A 21,176-nucleotide genomic window follows, 5' to 3' on the forward strand; every position below is an offset into this window, starting at 1 on the left:
TTCTCTTGCCCCCCTAACTCCCCCAAGCCTGCAGCGCTGGCAGGCTGCAAGCCACCAGCAGAGAAAGAAAAGCCACTTGGCAGTTTTAATTTTAGCTGCTCTGTGCCTGACAGGCGGGATTAGTTGGCTTGACCTTTAGTGCTGATGCCTCCTTAGGCCCAGAGCCTTGGTCAGGTGGCAGCTTCCAGGCACAAATCACAATTGGAGCTCGTCAAATGTAAGGGATCCGAGCCCCAGGTAAAGGCCTCCAAAAGGACAGGGACCAGAGAAATTAAGGGTGGGGTGAGCGCACCCGGTTCTTGGCTATTAACCAGTAAAGAAGGCGGAGGTGAGGGGGCCACCCACACGCTCGGCTTCTACCAGCAAAGCTACAGAGGGAGGCAGGAGGCTGCCTTAGAGAATGTCCCAGAGTTACCCAGGGAGAAGGGACGACTGTGGCCAGGTGCTGTACACAGGTAACTGGTACTGCTGCTGCTGGTGGGGGTGCGGGTAGAAAGCGTTTGAGAGGAAAAAATAAACAGACCGAAAAAACCACACTGCTCTTTTATTGGAACACCCCCCTTTAACGCAGTATTGAATCATACACTGGAAAAAAAAAAAAGCCCAGAGAAATTTCTGCAGATAAACCAGTGAAGAGAACGCGCATCATACATTATTGTCAACATAATCACTCCATGAAGAGGGAAGGGAGAAAAAAGGAAGCAGAACGAAAAACAAGGGGCTCAAACCCCTAGACACTGCAAAACAGACATGTGGAATCAAAAGAAAATTTAAAAGGAAGCCTTCCGGGAAGGAGAGGAACAAACGGAATAGGAGGCAGCTGAGGTGCTCAGGGAGCGTGGAGACGATTCTCCGGGCTGGCGGACAGCCCGAGGTGGCCACGCCTACTTCTGGCAGGGCGTCAGGGTGGATGTGGACCCTGGACCTGGCAATTACGCCACTGCTCTGAGGGTAGCAGAGACAAAACCCCACACTTAAAGTCTCTGGGCGCTGCTGTGGCACCTTGGAAATATTTGAACCAAAGGAACAACCCTCCCAACTGGCTTGACATCAGTGGCCAAGGCCTTTGCCTAAAACCATTTGCTCCTCTCTCCTTGGAAAAGAGTGAAGAATGGAGAAAAGGGAAAGAAATCATTGCAGCAGAAGACCGGGGAGAGCATCTCCTTGGACGGAGTCTGAAGAAAGGAAGAGATAAGGAAATAACAAAGGAAAAAGAAAAAAATTAATAAAAATTTCACAATATGGAGCCAGCGTGTTCCAATTCCGTCCACAAAAATAACTCAGGCTGCTTTGCCGAACCATCCTGTCCACCAAGGGCGTTGCTGAGGCTGTCTGCCTGGAAGGGTCACCAATGGGCGCGGAAAGTCCTCACTCTCATGGCTCGGGCCATCGCCGCCGCGGGGAGGGATCCTGGCGGCCCGGTTTGGGGAGAGGCAAAGGGAGTTGGGTGAGGAGAGAAAGAAGACAAAGAAGACACTCGATGCTACGGGGCGCCAGGAGAGCCCAAGCTGGCGCCCCTACTATCACCTGCCCGTACCCAAGCGAGTCCTCGGTCGCCTGGCCCAGCCCGGTGCGTGCACACACACACATGCGTGCACACAATCACATGCGTGCGTCCCAATGTCTGGCTCCATATGGTGAGGTTCGGCGTGTGTTTAAACGAGACCAATTCTCTCTCTCTATAATATATATTTTCTTAAAAAACCGAGTCTAGTTCTGTGGTGGAGGCGGTGGGGGAGCTGGAGGCATCCCGAAGGGCGGCATGCCCGCCACCCCCATGCCCATCATGGTGACAAAGTTAGAAGGGTCCATGGGAGGCGGAGGAGGAGGGGGCGGGGCATACATCATGCCGGCGGAACCAGGTGGCGGAGGCGGCGGAGGGGGAGGGGCCCCGGGCGGCAGAGGCGGCTGGACCCCGGGGGGCAGGGGCACCATAGTGGGGTTGCCTTGCATCTGAGGGGCTCCTGGAGAAGCTGCGGCAGCCGCCTGCTGCTGTTGCCATGGCGGGATGGACCCTGTGCCAGCGCTCGTGGTGGTAGTCGTCGTATCTGGGGTGGTAAAGAAGCCCAAGGTCACACGCGCGGGGGCACACCGCGGCTCTCTGCGGCTGCTGCCTTGGGATGGGGGCGAGGGGCGCCTGCTCCTTGCTTGGCATGCGGTACGGTGGTGGGGGGCGGGCGGGCGGGGCTGTCCTGATGATGGGGAGTGGAGGGGTGGGCAGGACTACCCTGGGGTCAGCCTCAAGGTCTCTGGGCTTAACTGAGTAAGCCCTTTGTCACCAATGCCCTCTAAAGGGCTGCGGGGAAGGTACCAGACACAAGAACCGGCTCTGACATCCCTCTGCCCATCCGCCGCCACCACCGAACGGCACATTCAACCTCAAGGCCACAGCTACTCTGCCCACTGCCAGGTCCCATCCCTGCAGTCTCTCTCAGGCCCAGTCACATCCCTCTCCAGAGCATGCATGCACCGCCCGTCCCTGGCTGTGTGCATAGGCTTGTGCCAGCCAACTCGCCTGGCCCATGAGCCTGGACTCCTGGCGCCCTACCTACAGTCACAGCCTCCCCTCCAGGCCCCCCCGAGACCTCTCCCCAGACACAACCACGCCAAACATCAGCTCTCTTCCCCAGACCCCCAGGGACCATGAGGCCCTCTCTGTTTACACCCCCAGCAGAGACCAGAGTCTCATCCCAAGGTGTCAGCCTGCCTGTGTGGGCTGTGAGGTTCTCTCCTTCCTCTCAGCCCCACCCTCCCTTCCCTCCCACCCCCACGAGCCCAAAATATGCCACTCACTTTGCTGCCATGGCAAGGGGGTACTGGAAGCCATACTGCTGCTGGGCGGAGGGGGCGGCGGAGGCTGCTGCTGCTGCTGTTGCCATGGGGGAAGAGGACCAGAGGGCGGGGGCGGGGGCTGCCCACTGGGTGGCGGCGGCGGCGGCGGCATCATGCCCATAGGCGGCGGCGGCATCATACCTGAAGGTAGATGGAGGCGAGAGTGAGGCCTCAAGAGCGCAGAGCTGGGACAGACTCCCAGGCCTAGGTGACGCCCCCAAAATGAGCGAACATTAGGCTCCATTACCTTTTCCTTGATGCAGGCGATAGACCCCAGAGCCCACAGGCGTACTTCCCAGGTACTGATCTTGATGGAAGGAAAGAGCAGGGACTTAGCAGGACATTTGAACTGGCCAGGAAGACGCCCCCACCAACAGCTTACTCAATCACACAACTTGCAGTTGCTACTCTCACAAGAGCAGTTCTGTCATCTCCCCTATTAACAGGTAGGTCTGTACCTATCCCGCCCTGAAATCCCTTCCTGAACCGGAATGGAATCTTGCTCCTTCTGGAGCCCAACCCTTGAGAAAAGACACAGTGCAATACTCAGGCACTTTCATGAGAGCTGCTTCTAGTTCGCAGCGACATGATATAACCCTTGCTTAACCCAAAGCCCCAAGGTTTCTGGTCTGACACTTACTTACCCATTGGAGGAGGGCCATGGTGCCCAGGTGGGTGGGGGCCCTGGTTCATCGGTGGCGGCGGCGGCTGCATCCAAGGGGGTGGGGGTCCATTAGGGTTGTGCTGCATGGGATGTCCACCATGCCCGCCCGTCAGGCTGGGTAACGGGTGTGGGAAGCTGTGCGGGCCGCCTCCAGGCCCACCAGGACCACCTCCGTGCATGCCGTGGTAGGGTCGACTCTCTGAAGGGCCAGAATTCATCCAGGGCGGGCGGCTCTGGGTGGTGGACATGAGAGACTACGTGAGAGCATTTCCGGCCAACATCCCTGCCTGCTCCCCCTGGTGGCAACACTGTTCTTTCAGCTATGCCAGAGGACCAGAACACAAGGACAGAATCTTTCCAAAGTGAGAGGTCCCCAAATGTCCTGACATCTCTGAAGAACAATGTTGCCAGCCACGTCCATCAACCTGTTCTACCCCAAGCACCTGGCCACAGCCCCCAGTCTCTGAGAAAGAGAATGGGGGGCCAGACCGTGAGAACCAGCCCTTGAAGCTCACCGGTGGAGGTGGGTTGTTGGCGGGAGCAGCAGGCCGAGGCGCACTGGCCAGAGGAGTGCTGGCAGGCCCGGAGCTGGAGCCCACAGATGCTGGCACTGGTGCTTCACCCAGCTCGGCCATGAGGGACAAATATTCTTTATCCATCCGTGCTTTATCCTGGGCTGACTGGGGGTCACCAGGCCTAAAAGTGGGGTAGGGAACACAGAGAAAGGGGAAAAATCATTAAGAAGAAAACGTTTTTTTACCCTGAGTAGTTTATACAGGAAAAGCTTTGAGGAACCAAATAATCTCCTTCCTAAAACATTCCTCAAAGATCTCATCAGCTCTTCAGTTCTGGGCCCAGCTCTGCATCTGGGATCGACATACGTTATCTCTGCCCCAGCAGACACCCTTGAGGCAAACCAAGAGAACACAGTGAGCTCCAGACCACGGCCACCCGTGCGAGCCAGGAAAGCGCAAGTTCTTCTAAATAGCCGAGTTTGATCAAATTCTGCACTCCCAGTTTGAGTGAAGGAAAATCCACACGAGACTGGAACACAACTGCCAGAACTTCCGTAGCAGCGCCACCAAAGTGGAAAAATGTGACTATCGAGCACTGGTTTGCAACTGGTCAAAATCCATACGTTGCTTACTTAGTCCTCTTAAACCAATCTTAAGCAGCAAAAAAAAAAAAACCACACACTTAATGTTGAGCCACAGTGCAGACACACCTAGAATGGACGTTTCCAGTTTTCCTGGGCTCAAGATGAGCAATAAAACAAAAGTGTGTTCTGTACAGGCTGCTACTAATCATGCTGGGCTTTAAATCACACCACTACAGACACAGCCACAGAAAGGAAGCTTCTCCTGAGTCTAAGGGTTAGCAGCAACCGACCACTGCCAGAGCGCCGTCCTGTAACCACCGGTTCCCAGGAACCCACGGGTGCGGCCCCTCACCTTTGGAATTTGCAATCAGAAGCAATGTGGCCGGCCCCTCCACACTTGGTGCACACTGTGGTATTGGTGATACTGCGGGTCTCTGAGCTCTGCCAGGGCCTTAAGATTCTGTTGAGAGAGAAAAAGTTACCTCAAGAGCCGTAGCTAGCCTCCCCCCTGCTTCTGTCGGTTCTCCATGTCTCTGTGCATGCCCCTCTAAACCAATCCCATACCTGTTATCGTCTTCCCGAAGGGTCCCATTCAAGCGAGCCAACTCCCGAAGCTGCATCTTCCGGAGATCGTTCTGGTCCTCAGGGGTTTCTATCCCCTGCTTCAGGATGTTTCTTATCTAATGCAGACACAATAGTTACATGAGTGCTGAGACCACCACCTAGAATTCTGGCAAGACACTTGCTTGCTGGCTCTCTCACCTGTTCTACTGCTTTCTTCACATTCTCCATGGTGTTGGCGGTCACCAGGGCGTGAAGGGGCTCATCTTCCCCTGGCAGCATCTGGCCATCTTTGCGCCCAACTTTCCCTTCTTTCACGGACCCTTTCCCTCGGATCATAATCTTGGCATTACACTCCTTCTCTATGTTCTTCAACGTGTTCCCTCTATCGCAAGCAGAAAAGACTGAGTTGTTATACACCTGACATGCAAATTCACATGCCAGAGGGGGCAGAGAAGGGATAATCAGGCACTATTAGCAGGACACCCTGAGCGCAGAAAACTGCATTTTCCCAAGACCTCCATCATCTCTAAGTTAACATCAGCCAGAGCAATCCTCAAGATATGACTTCTCTGTAGTAAAATGAGGAAGTTAAAGAATACTTCTCACATAAAAAGCATGTACTCAATTAAAGTGAAGGTCCTACCAAAAAACAGGAAAGTAAGCCACCAATGCCACCCAATTAGGCACAACAGACTCATCTCACAGGTTCTTAGCAATTCATTATGTCATGGGCTAGAAGTTCTCACCTGGGCCCAATTAGCAGCCCCACAAAGTTGATTTCCGGATACTCATCTTGTGGAATCATTACTTTATCACTCACACGTGTTGCTGGAGGTCTGTGGAAGAAAAGACTCATTGACTGCACGTTTCTGAAAGGTGACAGACTAATCAGCTCTTCTCGAATGCTTGGTATTAACTATAGGTGATTTGGGGTACAAGTAAGTAGTACCGAAATGGTTCTACCAGGTCACATGTAACCTGCACGTGTCCTTGTCCCGGACAGCCTAGCCCCTCTTACTTGTAATCTGCAGGTGGCTTGAAATCAGGGTTGAGGGCAACCATTTCTGTGATGAGGTTATGCCGCTCCTCTTCGAGCTTTTTGCGGGTGCGGAACTCACGGGTGTTAAGCCGCTTCCCCTCGCTATTGTAGATGGGCTCAGGGGAAGGGGACCTGTGGGAAACAGACCACCGTTACTGCTCTGCCTTCACTTTTCTCTCAGTCCCACATGGGCTATAATAAGTCTTCCCCAGCCCCTCTGCCTCTCAGACCCTAACACAACACTCTTCGGAGGAACCGACCATAACGTGTGCTATTCAAGTTCGTGTGGAATGGGGAGATGGAAGCTGGCTTAGCATTAGGGGGACTGGGGTGTGTGTGAGAAAGGAAAAAAAACGAGTTCGCTTCTAAAAGCGATGAGAGGAAAAAAGTCTGTCCTTCTGGGGGGAAATCTTTGGACTATAAATGGCAAGGACAGTATCCTCTGGAGTCTTCTTGCCAAATATGGACTGTTAGTTGCAAAAAACTTGACAATATTACAAATTTTATGAACTATGAAACCCCAAGTTTAGTAACAGGTTAACTCTTGCAGAGCTCAGGCCCTATCAGGAAGAGTGTCTGCACCCCTCCCTACCACAGAGGAAGCATGTTTGAGCTCTTTAACCCAATGCAACTAGGACTCGAGGCTACTGCAGCTACTTTGCCCCCACATGGAGAGAGATGGTTCAAGGCTTCGTCTCTGCTTTTCCTTCAATGGCCTGGCTGGCTGTGTCCAAGGCCCAGGAGTCAACCTGTTTTCTGGCTGTTCGAGGTTGGGGAGTCTGGGTAGAGAAAAACGTTAACGTGCTAAGCAGCTTCTGAGAGAGGCTGCGAATGCAGATTTGGTCAAGTACTTGTCTAGGGTCTGAACCTGCAAACAGCAAGGGAAAACCTCTGATTCTCCACCAGAGTTTACAAGTCCAGAAAGCAGATTTTCTCTCTTTTTTTTTAAGAAGTAAAATGCTGTTGCTACAAGTAAAAAATAGTAATGATAAATGGTCAGTTTACCACAGCTGGATTTTGCGGTAATAAAAAAAGAAAAGTTACACTCCTAGAATTCTGAGTAAAGATTACAAAAAGGACCATAGCTTGATATTCTGAATGAAAATTTAGTAGCAGCTGCAAGAAGGGAAGAGACCATGTGGATCAGGTTATTAAAAAAAAAAAAAACATCCTGAAAAGTCATCAAGACTCCTACACCCTTTTTGTTTACTTGAGAACCTTGCCTAGTTGGAGAGCAAGGACTGAACTCGGCTGCTCCCACTGTCTTCAGCCTAAAGGGAACCATGTCATATACCACGTTACACACACGATGGAATAAAAGGTCAGGTTTGTTCATGGCTAATGACGGCTAAATGACACCTCCGTTTCTAGCATTTGTATAAATTGTTAGCACAATCCAGTAATAGTGAACAAAAGCAAATATACCCCAGCTTATTAGACTATCATCTTATACAATTAAGTCTACAAGTGACTTAAAAACTTTTAACTGTGCAACTTAAGCAACATCAAAATGACATAAAGTGGCTTAATACTGAAAGTACACCTTCTTAAGAAATAATCTTATTAAGGTAAGAAACTCATGCATTTCCCTCCAACCTGGACTCAAAAGCAAAACCAATCAGGCATTAGGGACTCTTTAAAACTGAATACGAGAAGAAAAACTCTGCTCTGGTTTTATTTCTAACATGCTTAATGTTTCTAATTCTCACCCCATAGCTGTCTAGAATTAAGCATTTTTGGCTAATCACCAAAACAAGTTTTACCAGTACCAAATTGGTCATGTAAAGACCTTATAACAGTTTAACCTCTTCCCAAGTTGTGAATGTGAAAGGCAAAAGCTGATATTCTAAAGGTTAGATTGGCCCAACTTCTTCACTTCAAGTAGGCATCGTATAGATCAACTAAACCTAATCCCAGTTCTCCAGAAAGCACGGGTTTGTTAAAAATTCAACCTTTTGAGAAATTGCCTGGTAACCTGTAGACATATTATTAAAGGTAAAAAGGCCAAAAAGGCACTAAACAGTTGTGGTCTACAACCTACAATGCATATCTTCAAAAAATTTTTTTTAAAAATTAAAAAAAAAAGTCAAGAAATAGAAAACCACCTCCAACAAAACTACAGGTGAAAAAAATAACAAATTAAGTGAAATTAAAGTCATTACGGGGAAATAATGTTTCTTGTCAAAGGGCAGCAGAAGGTAGCATAAAAGTGGCTTCTAAAACCATTATATCTTTTTGATTTAACAAGCTATTAACAGGGTAACAAAAGCCAAAAACACTACTTTTTAAAGCGAAGTGTTTTCAATTATGCTGCACGCAGGAAGAGAAATTTCACTGAGGGAGGCATATTGTCCTTCCAATTAAATAGACCAGATTTTAGCTGTTCAAAGACCATTATCAGCTAATAAAGTTCTTGTTCAAAAAGTTCATTTTCCTCAGACAGACTTTTTTCTTTTCAGAGGTAAAATTCTAAACTGAAATCTGACCACAGCTGTTTGAGGACCACACTCCTCTTAAAAAGAGGAAGAAAAAAAAAAAAAAAAAAAAAAAAGTAACTCAGGGTTGGTTGCTTGCCTTCCCAAAACAGGTGAGAATATTCTGGCCCCTCAATACCCCCAGGCAATGGCCAAGGCTGAAAATTAACTGGCAGTGAAGGAAGTTGGTTAGAAATCTCATCTATTTAAAAACCATCTCAAAACCATGAGCAGGAAGATTTGTAGCAATGAGCTGATTAGATTGAGTTTCTGGCTGCTCAAATTCAGTGATGCTCAAAAATATTCTTAATTCCTGCATCGTGTACCTGTGAGAAAAACTCTACACCTTGGGCTTTCAGCCAAAGCAGGTACTGAAAAAGCTGGTTAACTGAAAATTTGTACATACTCCTTCTTTATATACTCACTGTCCTTACAGGTGAGTTAATCAGGTTAAAATCTACATGCTTACCAATTGAAAACCAGTTGTCCATTTTCCTGTAACTTTTTTTTTCTGCTAGTAATTAAGTTTCATTCCAATTTTCTAACTGATGACTGACCATGACCACATATATATTGCTAATTAAACCCTATGCCCCAGAATAGAGTACCAGTTGTCTTACTAGAATTTTATTGAACTGACACAATATGTTGCCACCAGTAAAACGTATTGAGAAAAAGGTAAAAGCGTTACTGTCAGCTGGTTAAAACTGTTTCCCAACCTGTCCTCAGGGTTAGGGGGGATGCCCAGGTCTCCTGTGCGCAGTTTACGAGTCAGGTCTTCTATCTGCAGTTGCACTGGAAGAAACCAGGTTAGGAAAGAAAAAAAAAAGGATGGAAAAAAGACAATGTTACCAAAAAACATCTCAAATCTCAATAACAAGCATGAAGAACTCGGAGACTTTGAAAGGGACGACTGATCAGTGAACACATTGAGGCAAAAACTCCCAACCACCTATTGGCAGGAGTCCAATTACATCTACAGGTATTTTTCACTTCAAAATGGTTATCACTTAAGGAAGCAAACAGTTTGTTGGAAGAGGGGTTAGCAGTATACTGTTCACTATGGCTAACGTCAAAGCAATTATTAGGTGTTTCACTTCTCCCTCCCCCATCAAGCCTTGCTATTAACAATTGGCACCCCGAACCAAACCATATAAGTTATCACCGAAACCTCATTCCTACCAAATTACTTTCTTGAGGGCAAGACTCTTGAGAGTTAATTTTTCTTCATTAAATATTAAGCATAGCCCAAAATGAGAACTAATTAACATGGGACAAGGAAACATACCAGTTGAGCAAACATCATTTTCATTGATACCAAGCTTTAAATTCCTTAAGCAAGACATTTAATAACCAATTCAACACCCATATTCGTTCTATATTCTTTCTATACAACCAGATCCACACTAGTAGGGATCTCCCAGTACCTGCTTATATTCAAATTTTAGTTGACAATCCATACACCTTAATAAACCATAACAGTAAGATGCAAGAATTCTGTTTTTAGACTTCCTCCTTATATGAGAGTAAAAGCAGGGGAGGGAGAGGATGGAAAGTGTGGGTTTAGGAGGATGTGTGTGGCCCTCAGACCTTGATAATGAGGCTGTATATGAAAAAGAAAGATGAGGGTTTCACAAAGTTCAGTGACTCCAGGGAAATGTTACCCGGCTGATTTCTCAAGATAATGGGATCTGCAGAGCCAGACCACTTTCTTCAGTATGCTGAACAACCACCTGTTTCTTACCTTTGGAGCATCTGAGTTCTGAGCAGGCATCTCTTAACAAGGGCAAGTCTTACGGGGTTGGGTTAAAGTTGAACTGGCTCCAAGCCAGGATTAACGCATGTCTAACTCAAGATACCCTCTAATTTTAAATATATCCCACATGGTAATACCACACACCCATCCAAACTCTGAAGAAATGAAAATCCACATTAATATCAAGAAAATATATTGTGGGCATTTTCTATACAAGGCAGTGTGTACTTTGAGAGACAGAGCATGAGTAATAAGGCCCATGGCTCCCTAACCTCTTTTATGCCAGAAAAGTTCTGACTTGGTAGACAAGTACTAACCTCGACAACTCAAGGTGAAAGTCACCTTCATGGGGGATAGGTAGTCCTCTTTCCTCTTAACAGGACTGTAAGGGTTGGGGACCTGATTTGAGGAAATAACTGGCACTGAAAATTAAATGAAAAGGTTGCTACCTTCCTTGGAGCAGAGATCTACACCACCCTCAGCTTTGATTCTTGCTACTTTGATTATAGCTATAAATAACCCTTAGAGCGCAGGGCATTAACTCCCTCCACAGTAAGAAAACTGCAAATTTAAAAAATGAGTTTGTTTTATCATTTTCTAAGTCTCCTTATGTTCTGAGGATATCGCTCCATTAGGGACATTTTCACGAGGTTGTAAAGACCCAGACCAGTCTAACATGAGGCATGAGGGGGTGGGTAGGAGTAGATAGGAACAGTGGGGAAAGAAGAAATATTAGTACTGTGAATAATTAGACAATTCCAATACCTCAAAATTCTCGACAAGCTTAAAAATGTAAGGTTATGATCTTCAATAACATGCCAGCCTTGAAGTTTTTTTATTTGTGAAGGCCAAAGCTTCATAGGCCTAGGAAACCTTTGCCCTAATTTATTCCAAAAGGGATGTTTATTTGGTTAGTAGGAAGTGTATATCAAGTGAACTTTTTTCAGACAGCCACACAGGTACATAAAGGTAAAACTTGCATTAAAAAACCTTGTATTTTTTAAAAAGGTAATTTTGAGGTTAATTTCATTTCCGCTGTGGACAGTCCTTCTTAATTCTTACAATTTCCCAACAGTTAAGACCTTTTATTCTGCCACTTTATTCCACACCCGAGCAGCACCCCTTTCCCAGCAGAGTTCTTTAGTAGTAAAAACAAGAGCCCTCATTTTAAGACAGCTCTCCAAAGACCAAACCAGAAATGATGCTGAAGGAACGGTAAAACTCAACAAAATGATAAAAAGGGGGTGCACTGTAAACACATTTTTAGAACCACTTTTCGATTAAACTGAGTGTTTTTTTGTTCCTTTCAGAAAGTACCTATAAAAAGTGAAAAATCGCATTTAAGGGGGAGGGAGGAATATGAAATTATGGTGAAAGGCCATGCTGTGAAAAAGGTACTTGGTTTTACAATACCTGCAGTGTTCTCCACTGGGGCCGTATCCAGAGAGGCGTAAGACACTCACCTCATCAACTGTCAATGAACAGCAGCTGAAAAGGGTGGGGTGTGGTGAACTGGGGACTATTCTCACTCCTAAGTGAGCCCCTCTACCTTGCTGGCACTCATGGAGAACACTGCTGTTAACAACAGATCAAAACAAGGAACTACAAATGCCGGACTCACAGAGCAAAAACTGAAAGATTACGTCAAAGTCATAAAAGTACAACTGACCATACCTCATCTCAAAACAGAAAACTTTAAAGCCTCAAACTTTCAAATGGTAACATATTGCTCAGAATAAACAGTAATGACCTGAAAATATATTTGAGTGCAGAACGTGTATTTACCTATATAAGCTCTTTCTTGTTCCCGAGTAAGTCCAGGTGGAATAACTGTAGGCATTCCTGGAATCACCGTCTTCTGTTCCATTGTGTCTTGGTTCCATCGGCTCCTCTTCCGCTTCTTATTTGGGAAGTCTAAAGGCAGATAAAGTCAATCAGATGTAAACAGAAACCAGTAGAGTAACCACCAATTCAGGACACTTATGACATTACACACAGCCTCAGCAGACTATGAAACAGAACTTGACCTAAAATGTAAATGGCAAAGAAGAAAACACAAACCTGAGAAATCGGAGACATGTAGCCAATACAAAGACACTTGGACATGATTCCGAAATGTGAACATTTCAGAAAAACTCCATGAAGTATGTAAACGAGCTAACAAATCTTAATGCATAAAGTTTCGCGGGGGAAATAAAGTGTTGAGAACATATATACACCATCCATGAATGCTTTTAAAGCCTCAGGGAAGACAAGAGTAGAATGAATAAATCAAACAAGTTTATAAAGCTATCTCCGGGACCGCTAGCTCCTCCCACTCCATCTCCCTACTAGTCACCTTTCTAAATGCACCAGAGCACAGAACCACCTATGGCTAGATTCTTCAACCAGACTACTATTGTCTTCAGTTTAGTCAATACTACCATTTGATTTTGCTGGCTAACTAGACATATTAAAAGTTCAATCAAGAACAAACTGTACAATAGTAGCCAAATCCTTCTCCAATACATACGGAGAAATTCACTACACATTTGGCTCACAAAAGCAGGCCTTGGGGGAAGCCCCAACAACGAGGTGTATCAGACTTCTCTAAATGAAGGGTGGTTAGGGAAAGAGCCACACTAGGTCAAAGACAATCATCCTCTGAACTTTCGAACTCTTTCGTTTACTGCAGTGAAAACCCTGCTTTACAGCCGAAATAGAAGAGCTATTCTTGGTACTTTTGTCCCTTTCAGACTTCTCTCTACAACCAGGAAGAGGATGTTCCACGTCATCACTTGACCCTTTCACACCCTCCTGACAGGCACATCCAGCACCCTGTCCGCCACTCAACCCCCAGCACACCTCTCCCTTACACCGGGGGCCGGAGAGCAACAGAGGACCCCCCAGCTTTTTATCGGGCTGCACACCTTGGCCTCACACTGCGCCTGCGCACAGTAAACCTCCCGCCCTGACCGCCCCCCCCAAAGAGCGCGTGCGCACTCGCGGCCCACGAACCAGGCCGCGCGCCCCGTGGCGCCTCCACCAGGGCCTCCCCGTGCGCGCGCGCGCCCCTGCCGCGTGCAGCCGCCGTCGCCGCCGCCGCGCGCCCCTCAGGCGGCCGGGCCCGTCCGCGCGACGCTTCTCGCGCTCTCTCGGCCCGACTCACCTCCTCCGCCGCCGGCCGAGCCCGGCTGCTGGTCCTGACGCGGCGGCTGGGGTGGCGGCAGCGGCGGCGGCGACACGCGCTGGTAGAGCGACGGCGGAGGGGGCGGCTGCGGCGGCGGGTACGAGGAGCACGGGGAGGGCGGTGGCGGGGGTGGCGGCGGCGGCGGTGGAGGCGGCGGCAGCGCCGCGAAGGGGAAGGCCGCGGTCAGGGCCCCCACCGAGCCCGTGGACGACGGAGGCGGCGGTCCGGGCACCAGCGGCCCCGCCCCAGGCCCTGGGGCAGGCGGTGGCCCCGGCTCGAAGCCCCCCTTGGGTCCGGAAAGGGAGGGAAGGCCGGGGGGGCCCAGCTTACCCAGCGGCGTAGCATTCGCTCCGGTCGCCATGGCGCCCCTGCGGACCGGCACCGGCGGCTCCTCGGCGGCGGCTTCTCCTTAGCGAATCTTCCGGGGGGAGGGGGCTCGACTGCGCTGCCGCGGAGCCCGTCCTCTCACGCGGCGGGCGGCGGCGGCGCGAGACGCACAAAGAGGGAGGAGAGAGGGCGCCGCGGGGGCGGGCCGGGGGCGAAGGGGCCGAGGCCTGGATTGGGCCGGGCCGAGGCGAAGGGTCGTAATCGACGGCCTCCGATTGGCGGAGCTTCCGTCCTTCTCGATGCGCGCTGGGATTGGCCGGACCGTTAGGCCAGGCGAGGAAATGGCGGACGAGCCTAGCGAGCTGGGAGGTGTCGCAGCGCGCACTTCATTTGTTACTGCGCGAACTGAGCTCGGAGTCCAGAGAGGAGGAGTTAGGGTGGGGCGAACTCTATGACGTAGGCACCAGGCGCGTTCTCATTGGCTGAAGATGATGGAATCAGTCAAATTGGGTTGCGTCGTAGTGTCCTGGGATTGGCTGTCGCTTGTTCGATTCTTTTTCCACTCCCCTTCTCCGGGGAGCAGTTTCGCTGGGAGTAAGCGAGAGGTCGCGGCGGAAAAGCCACGGCCGAACGAGATTTACGGCGGAGAGGAGTGGAGCAGGAGCGCGCATGCGTAAATGAGGCAGCACCGCCTCTCCGCTCCCCCTTTCACGGTCCCTTGGTCTGGAGCGGAAGTCCTGAGTGACGTCAATCCTCTATTCCCATGGTAACCCAGGGACGGGGCCGGTGCGTGCCCGTAAACTCGATCAGTTGACGCCGCAGGTAAAAAGACATCCTGTTCTTTGAAAAAATAAAAAGTGAAGGGAAAAAGGCTGTAAGAGTCTTATTGAAAGGTTAAAAACATTTGAGCCGATAGAACACATAATTTAGGCGGAAAAGAATACAAAGTTGTCAATTCTAAAATTAGTTTACAAATACAGTGCAGTCTCAGAATCCGAGTGGAGTGGTGGTTAATGAAATCATCTTAAAATCACATAAAATAATATAGCGCGGAGGCTTGTAAACAGAATTGAAGAGGAGCTTGTCTTTCCAGGCAATACAGTATAAAAAACAATGTAATAGTATGATGTAGGAAAGACAAGTGGAACAGAATGGACTCCGTAAATAGATTTCCCATATATAGGTAAAATTACCACAAAGGTGGATTTAGCTAATGATATAAAGTCCTGAATTTAAACAATAAAACAATACAATTTAGGTGGCTATCATGGTAACCTAGGGGTAGAGAGTGTATGGATACAGGAAATGAACTATAAAGATAGACTTGATTACCAAAGAAATTAAAACTGATAAAAATTCAACAGACAATAAGAAATTAGAAAAATATACTTGCCACCGATAAAGATCTAATATCTTTAATATGTAAAGAAGTCTTCAAAACTAATTTTAGAAAAGACAAAAACAGTAGGTAATGAGCAAAGACTACAAATAGGCAAGTTTAAGAAAAGCAAGTGCAGATAGTCAAAACGCATAAAAGGATACCAACCCCCTTAGCATGAAAATTAAGGTGACAATGAGGAATCTCTTTATATAACCTTCAAAAGAGCAAAAGACAAATGTGCTGACACCTACTACTGTGAAGTTCTTTTTTGGAAAGCATTCTGTTGTCTATTAAAATTGTACCCCTTTCAGGAAAAATAATAAACCCTTTCAATATAGCAATCCCCCTCCCAGGAATCTTCCCCCAAAGCAAGGCATGTGATTATATAATGTAATGTGTTCAAGGTCTTTTGCCTTTACTGCAGCATCGTTAATAATGGCAAAAACCCGGAATCAGTGAATTTCCATCAATATGTGACCGGTTACACAAGCTGAAATATCCACAGCTTTGAATAAAGCAGCCTTGAAAAGCAGTTAACCCATACCAGCCGACTGAGAAAGACTGATGTGCTGTATTGTTTTTAAATGAGAAAAGAAGTAGATAAATCCTATGTTACATGATGCTGTGTCTGTAAAACAAACTCCAGACTTATGTGTGCACGTCGCATACAGAAAGCTATGGAAGGATGCGCAGCATGCGTTATCAGCGAAGACGGCAGAGAGGGGAACAGGCACCTGGAAGTGATCCAACGCACTGTGAGAACCCTGCCTGTTTTCAAAATGTGCTTCATGCTTTTTAAAAATGTGTGGGATGATCCCGTTTATTTAACATTATTACGTAACTATAAAAATGCATTGACAGGACAAATTCCAACGGTGGCGGGATCTCAGGTAATTTTTCCTTTCTTCTTTCTATATGTTATTCGAATTCTTATACTGAGCAAGTATTCATATGACAAAATGTGAAGTTAATACCGTGGACAAGAAAAAATACAACGTGTTTAAATCATAGTTTAAAAATGAAGAAAAATTAATTTATTCAGTAAATACAACAAATTGTAAGGAGGAGGGGAGAAATTAAAACTGATAAAATTCAATAGACATTAATAAATTAGAAAAAAGAGCCATTCAGTGTTTGAGCAGCTACTGAGTGCAATGCAGCTTGGTGGATACCTCAGAAGTGGAACTCAGTTCCTGCCTTCCAGAAAAATCACTTAGGGCTTAAAATTGGGTGCCTTCTGATTTTATACAAGGGTACAGCATAAAATTTAAAAATATATACATATGTGCGTGTGTATATACTGGCACAGAACTTCAAACCCTTGGGGTTTCCTGATAGTGTGTTGTTATTCATAACAAGCCCCTTTGAAGTATGCCTGAGTTTAAGCTAACAGGGTGACTCATTGCCAGCCCTGAAGGCCGTGAGATAGTTTCGGGATGGTGGCTGTTCAGAAAAACCAACCAACTTTTTAGCCCTACCCCTCACCTCTGGGGAAGGGAAAGAGGCTAGAGATTGCTTTCAATCCCGGGGCTAATGATTTAATCAATCGTGCCTGTGCGATAAAAACTCTGAACAATGAAGTTTGGAGAGTTTCTGAGTTGGTGACCATACCGATGTGGCTCCATGGGGGCATGGGCTAGGCTCAGGACCCTTCCAGACCTTGCTGCCCTGTGTGTCTCTTCTAGCTGTACATTTGTATCCTTTACAACAAAATAGTAATAACAGTGCTTTCCCGAGTTCTGTGTGTCATTCTGGTGAATAATTGTACCTGAAGGGGGCGGGGGTCGTAGGAACCCCAGTATTTGTAACCGAGTTGGACAGAGGTGTGGGTAGCCTCGCGACCCAGGACTGTCGCTGAATTCCTTAACCTTGGTGGGCTTTGCCAATTCAGGATAGTTCATGTCAGAATTGAACGGAATTGTGGGACATCCACTTGGTGTCAGAGAATTGGTGTTAGAGGGAGCAGATCCTCTAACACCTGTGTGTTCAGCCTTTGGAGAGCCCCGCCTGTGATTCCATTGCCTGAATTAGGAATAATATCCACTGTGGAGTAAGCACCCATGGTGCACCAAGTACTTTTCATAATTTTATTTTTCCTGGACAACCATGTTTACTTATAGCTTCCTGTTAAAGATATTTTGAACCAGGGGTAATGGAATTTGTGAGTTAGATACAAGTTAGAAATAATAGCATAATAGATATGTGCAAATCACATACCTGGTAAAGGACTCTCAAAACTCAACAATAAGAAAATACTGTTATTTTTTAAAGGAGCAAAACATTTGAATAGACACATCACCAAAGAAGATGCACAGAAAATAAGCACAGCAAAAAGACACTCGACAACACTGGTCAGTAAGGAAATGAAAAATGAAACCTATGAGATGCCACTACACACCTATATGAATGGCAAAAATTAAGGAAGACTGACTCTACTAAGCGTTAGTGAGGATGTGGAGGAACCGGAACTCTCCTTACAGCCGGCGGGAATGTAAAATGGTACATACAACCCAACCGCTTTGGAAAACAGTTTGACAGTTTTGTAAAAAGTAGAACACACCTACCATAAACCCCATCCCTTCTATTCCAAAGTATTGTTGATGTAAGAACGTCCAAACCTATATGACAGTTTATTTGAGCCAAACTAACAACATGCTGATAGGGACAAAACAGGGGCGCTGTAATAAATCCAGCCTCTCGGAGTAATGGATCATAAATCCCTAAGTGGGTGGATCCTGGTGGGTAGTCGTGCTCCAGTCCTGTAAAAGGCTTATCTCTGCCTTAAGCCAGCCCTGCCCATTGTTCTAGTGCATCTAGGTTAGCACACCTTGGAAGTGCCGGAAGTAATCCTCTTTTCCAGACCCCTCAGAAGTGTGGTGCCTCTGAGAAAGCACATAATCTTGTTAACCTGTATTCCAACCCCCATGTAGTTTGCTCCTTTATTCAATTTTACTTACCTTTCCTCCTTTATTCCAGGGATATCAAAGAAACTGCTATACTGTCATTCTCCAGAGCATTTTCTTAGTTTGTTGAGATCTTGCTTCCTGGAGTCAACATAAGAACATCCAAATCTGGAAAGATTTTTACAAGAATTTATTTGAGGCAACTGATAGCATGCCAGCAAGCAAGATCTCAAATACTCCAAAGAATGAATTTTGCAGTTTGTTTTATGCATTTGGAATTAAGGAGGGAAAGAAAGGAAGATTTACAGGAAGGTGGGAGAAAGCCAGGCAGAGATTGGATTACAGGATAGTTAACAAGATTATGTGCTCCCTCGAAGTCGGTCACACTTCTGAGGGGGTCTGGAAAAAGAGGATTACTTTCTGGCACTTCCAAGGTGTGCTAACCTAGGTGCACTAGAAAATGGACAGGGCTGGCTTAAGAAAAAAAATAAGCCTTTCGTTGGTCTAGGGTGTGACTATCCACCAGGACCCGCCCGATTAGGAATTTATGATCAGATCACCTCGTGAGGTTACTTTCCCTTAGACTTACTACAGAGCCCCTTTTCGTCCATAGTATTTACCAAGAGAAATGAAAGTACAAAGATTGATACGCAAATGTTCATAGAAGCTTTATTTATAATAATCCAAATTAAAACGGGAAACAGCCCGGTGTTCAACAGGTGAGCAGCTAAATACACTATGGTACATCCAATGGAATACTACTTGGAAATAAAAAGAAATGACTATTAATCCATGCGACAACATGGATGGATCTCAATAATGGTGCTTAGTAAAAGAAACCAAACAAGAATGGCGTACATACTATATGATTTTATTTACATAAATTCTGAAATACGCATTCATCTGTAGTGACAGATCACTGGTTACTTGGGAATGAGAGGTGCAGACGAGCAGGAGGGGGTGTTTACAAAAAGGCCGAGGAAGCTCTTGGGGTTGATGACAGCTTGTTATTGTGATTGTGGCAATGGTTCCACAGGTGTGTATGTTGTCAAAGTCATCAAGTAGTACATTTTTAATACATCCAGTTTACTGTATGCCAATTATACCTCTTTAAAGCTGTTTTTAAAAAGAAACGATAGAAGCAAGCAACCACCGAAAAAGGGATCTGCCCGCACGCAGTGCTACACAGAATGCCGATTTCATCATCTCCCCTTGATTTCATCATCTAGGAAAGAATTATCTCGGCTTTTGTTTTTGTCCTTTTTTGTTTTGAAGCCGTTATAGAGCTTTAATTTTTGAGGGACTACTTAAAAATATTTAGATGTTTTATTACATAGTATCTGATACATACAAAAGGATGTGCACAGCTTATGTAACAAAGGAACCGTGCTGTAAATTAAACACCTATGAACCTGCCACCCAGCCTGAGAACCAGCCTCCTGGGGTCCTGCCTTACCCCGCCCCCACTTCCCTCACGGGAACCATCATTTTAAATTTTGTGCTTTTTTTTCTTCTGATCTCCTAATGGAGTTTTATCACATGTGCATCTATCACCAAACAATAAGTCCTTTAGTTTGACTATCATACGGTGTGTAGTTCTATGCAATTTGCTGTTTTAATCGGGCACGATCTCTCTAAAATTCATCCGTGTCGTTGCAATCCTCCCAACAGCCCTGCAGGCTGCCTTAGGCTATGGTGCACCCAGGAACACAGAGCTCAGCGAGCTCGCCCCGGGCTATCTCTTCACATCACACACTCCTTCCCTCAGGAAGCATGACTGTGCACCAGGCAGTGACCAGGTGCTGGACAGGCCACAGTGAGCACAGCCACATTTGGGCTGTTGCTTTTCCTTTCGACCCTCTCTCGACTGGTGTCTGGGTGTTACCTGAACCCCCTGGGGGGCCTGCATCTCTTCCACTCACAGCATGGCTATGGCTGAGAAAGGTTGATCTGATCCATCCCAGGGCAGTTTGACAGTAGCTGTCACAAGGACCAACGGCCCTGTGACCCAGCAACGCCACTCCAGGAATTTGTCCTCTAGGACACCTGAATATGTACAGAGTGGCACTGACAGAAGACTATTGCAGTGTCATTCGTAATATCAAAGTAGTAGAAACATTTCCCTAGATAGGGGTCTAACTACAGGAAACTAACACTGGTTATGGGAAACCCAAATGGAATACCACTGGCTGGAACAAAACGCGGGAGGTCCCGATCCCGGGATGCTCTCCAGGGGATGTCAAAGGCAGCGTGCGAACGGCGTGTGTAGTGCGTCACCACGGGATAAAAAGGGAGAAGAATGAAGCATACAGGACTGCTTAAATGTGCATCAATACCTTCAGAAGGCTTGGTTCATAAGTCACTGGGACCTGGGTGGGAGACTTTTCATGGTCTCCATTTCGTATTTTTAAAAAATCGTGTACCATAGGCAAAGGCTACCTATTAAAAAATACATAAATAAAATAATTTGTCTTTCAGTGCATATCCCCAGCTTCTTAATCTTTCTTTGGCTTGTAGCCAGCCTTTGCTGGCAGCAAATATTGTATCAGAGGCCTATGCTTTTCCCAGACCCCCCCACTTTGGCACATTACACTCTGACAGCCACAACCTGCCCCCCCACCCCGCCCCGCCGCCCCTTCTCAGACAAGGGTGACTCGTCGGGGCTGGGGCAACCTGTCACAAAGTGGCACTGTCTCTGCCACTCGGTGCTCTGTGGGCCGAGCAGTCCTCCCTGGGTACCTGGGGTCAGAGGCCTCTGCTGCAAGGCAGCTCACCTCCCCCCTCTGGCACTCCTCAACTTAATCCTACGCCTCTACCAAAGAATCTGGGAAACTGGAAGTTAGGAATCCCTATCTCCCCCCACGGGGCCTGTCGGATGCCCTCCAGGCAGGGGCAGACACACCTTCAGAACTTGCAAGGTCCCTCACAGAACGAGGCAAGTGCCCCATGCACAGAGGCTGCTTCTCCG

At 47.0% G+C, this 21,176-nt stretch overlaps 1 protein-coding gene and 1 long non-coding RNA gene across 14 annotated transcripts; one reads left to right on the top strand and one right to left on the bottom strand.

The window, feature by feature from the left end:
- Window positions 1-527: 527 nt before the first annotated feature.
- Window positions 528-14,317, bottom strand: SF1 (splicing factor 1). Of its 13 annotated transcripts, none has more exons than XM_016157739.2 (14): window positions 13,928-14,317; window positions 12,214-12,342; window positions 9,392-9,467; window positions 6,178-6,330; window positions 5,906-5,995; window positions 5,358-5,541; window positions 5,160-5,275; window positions 4,948-5,055; window positions 4,012-4,192; window positions 3,477-3,750; window positions 3,080-3,139; window positions 2,794-2,973; window positions 1,844-2,048; window positions 528-1,410 (listed from the first exon to the last, which is right to left on the bottom strand). In XM_016157739.2, exons 1-14 carry the CDS (start codon window positions 13,956-13,958, stop codon window positions 1,281-1,283), a joined length of 1,917 nt encoding a protein of 638 aa, XP_016013225.1. In that variant the 5' UTR covers window positions 13,959-14,317; the 3' UTR covers window positions 528-1,280. The 13 variants fall into 13 exon arrangements, with proteins under 13 accessions (XP_016013225.1, XP_016013261.1, XP_036076204.1 ...); XM_016157775.2 differs by having other exon boundaries at window positions 3,473-3,750; window positions 13,928-14,147; XM_036220311.1 differs by having other exon boundaries at window positions 13,577-14,147.
- Window positions 14,318-14,446: 129 nt separating this feature from the next.
- LOC118602788 lies at window positions 14,447-19,362 on the top strand. Its single transcript, XR_004950771.1, has 2 exons — window positions 14,447-16,195; window positions 17,577-19,362. It is a non-coding gene; the product is annotated as an uncharacterized LOC118602788 (long non-coding RNA).
- The last annotated feature ends 1,814 nt before the right edge of the window (window positions 19,363-21,176 follow it).

The sequence above is a fragment of the Rousettus aegyptiacus genome, unplaced genomic scaffold (genome assembly GCF_014176215.1).
Source record: "Rousettus aegyptiacus isolate mRouAeg1 unplaced genomic scaffold, mRouAeg1.p scaffold_m13_p_5, whole genome shotgun sequence".
In the NCBI taxonomy this organism is placed as follows: Eukaryota; Metazoa; Chordata; class Mammalia; order Chiroptera; family Pteropodidae; genus Rousettus; species Rousettus aegyptiacus.

Coding starts and splice junctions, on each gene's coding strand:
- SF1 (XM_036220310.1), bottom strand. CDS start 13,958: ATGGCGACCGGAGCGAATGCTACGCCGCTGGGTAAGCTGGGCCCCCCC. Junction 6,331..9,391: donor CCCCCTAACCCTGAGGACAG/GTTGGGAAACAG, acceptor TGTTTCCCACAG/GTCCCCTTCCCCTGAGCCCA. Junction 5,996..6,177: donor AAGCCACCTGCAGATTACAA/GTAAGAGGGGCT, acceptor TTTCTTCCACAG/ACCTCCAGCAACACGTGTGA.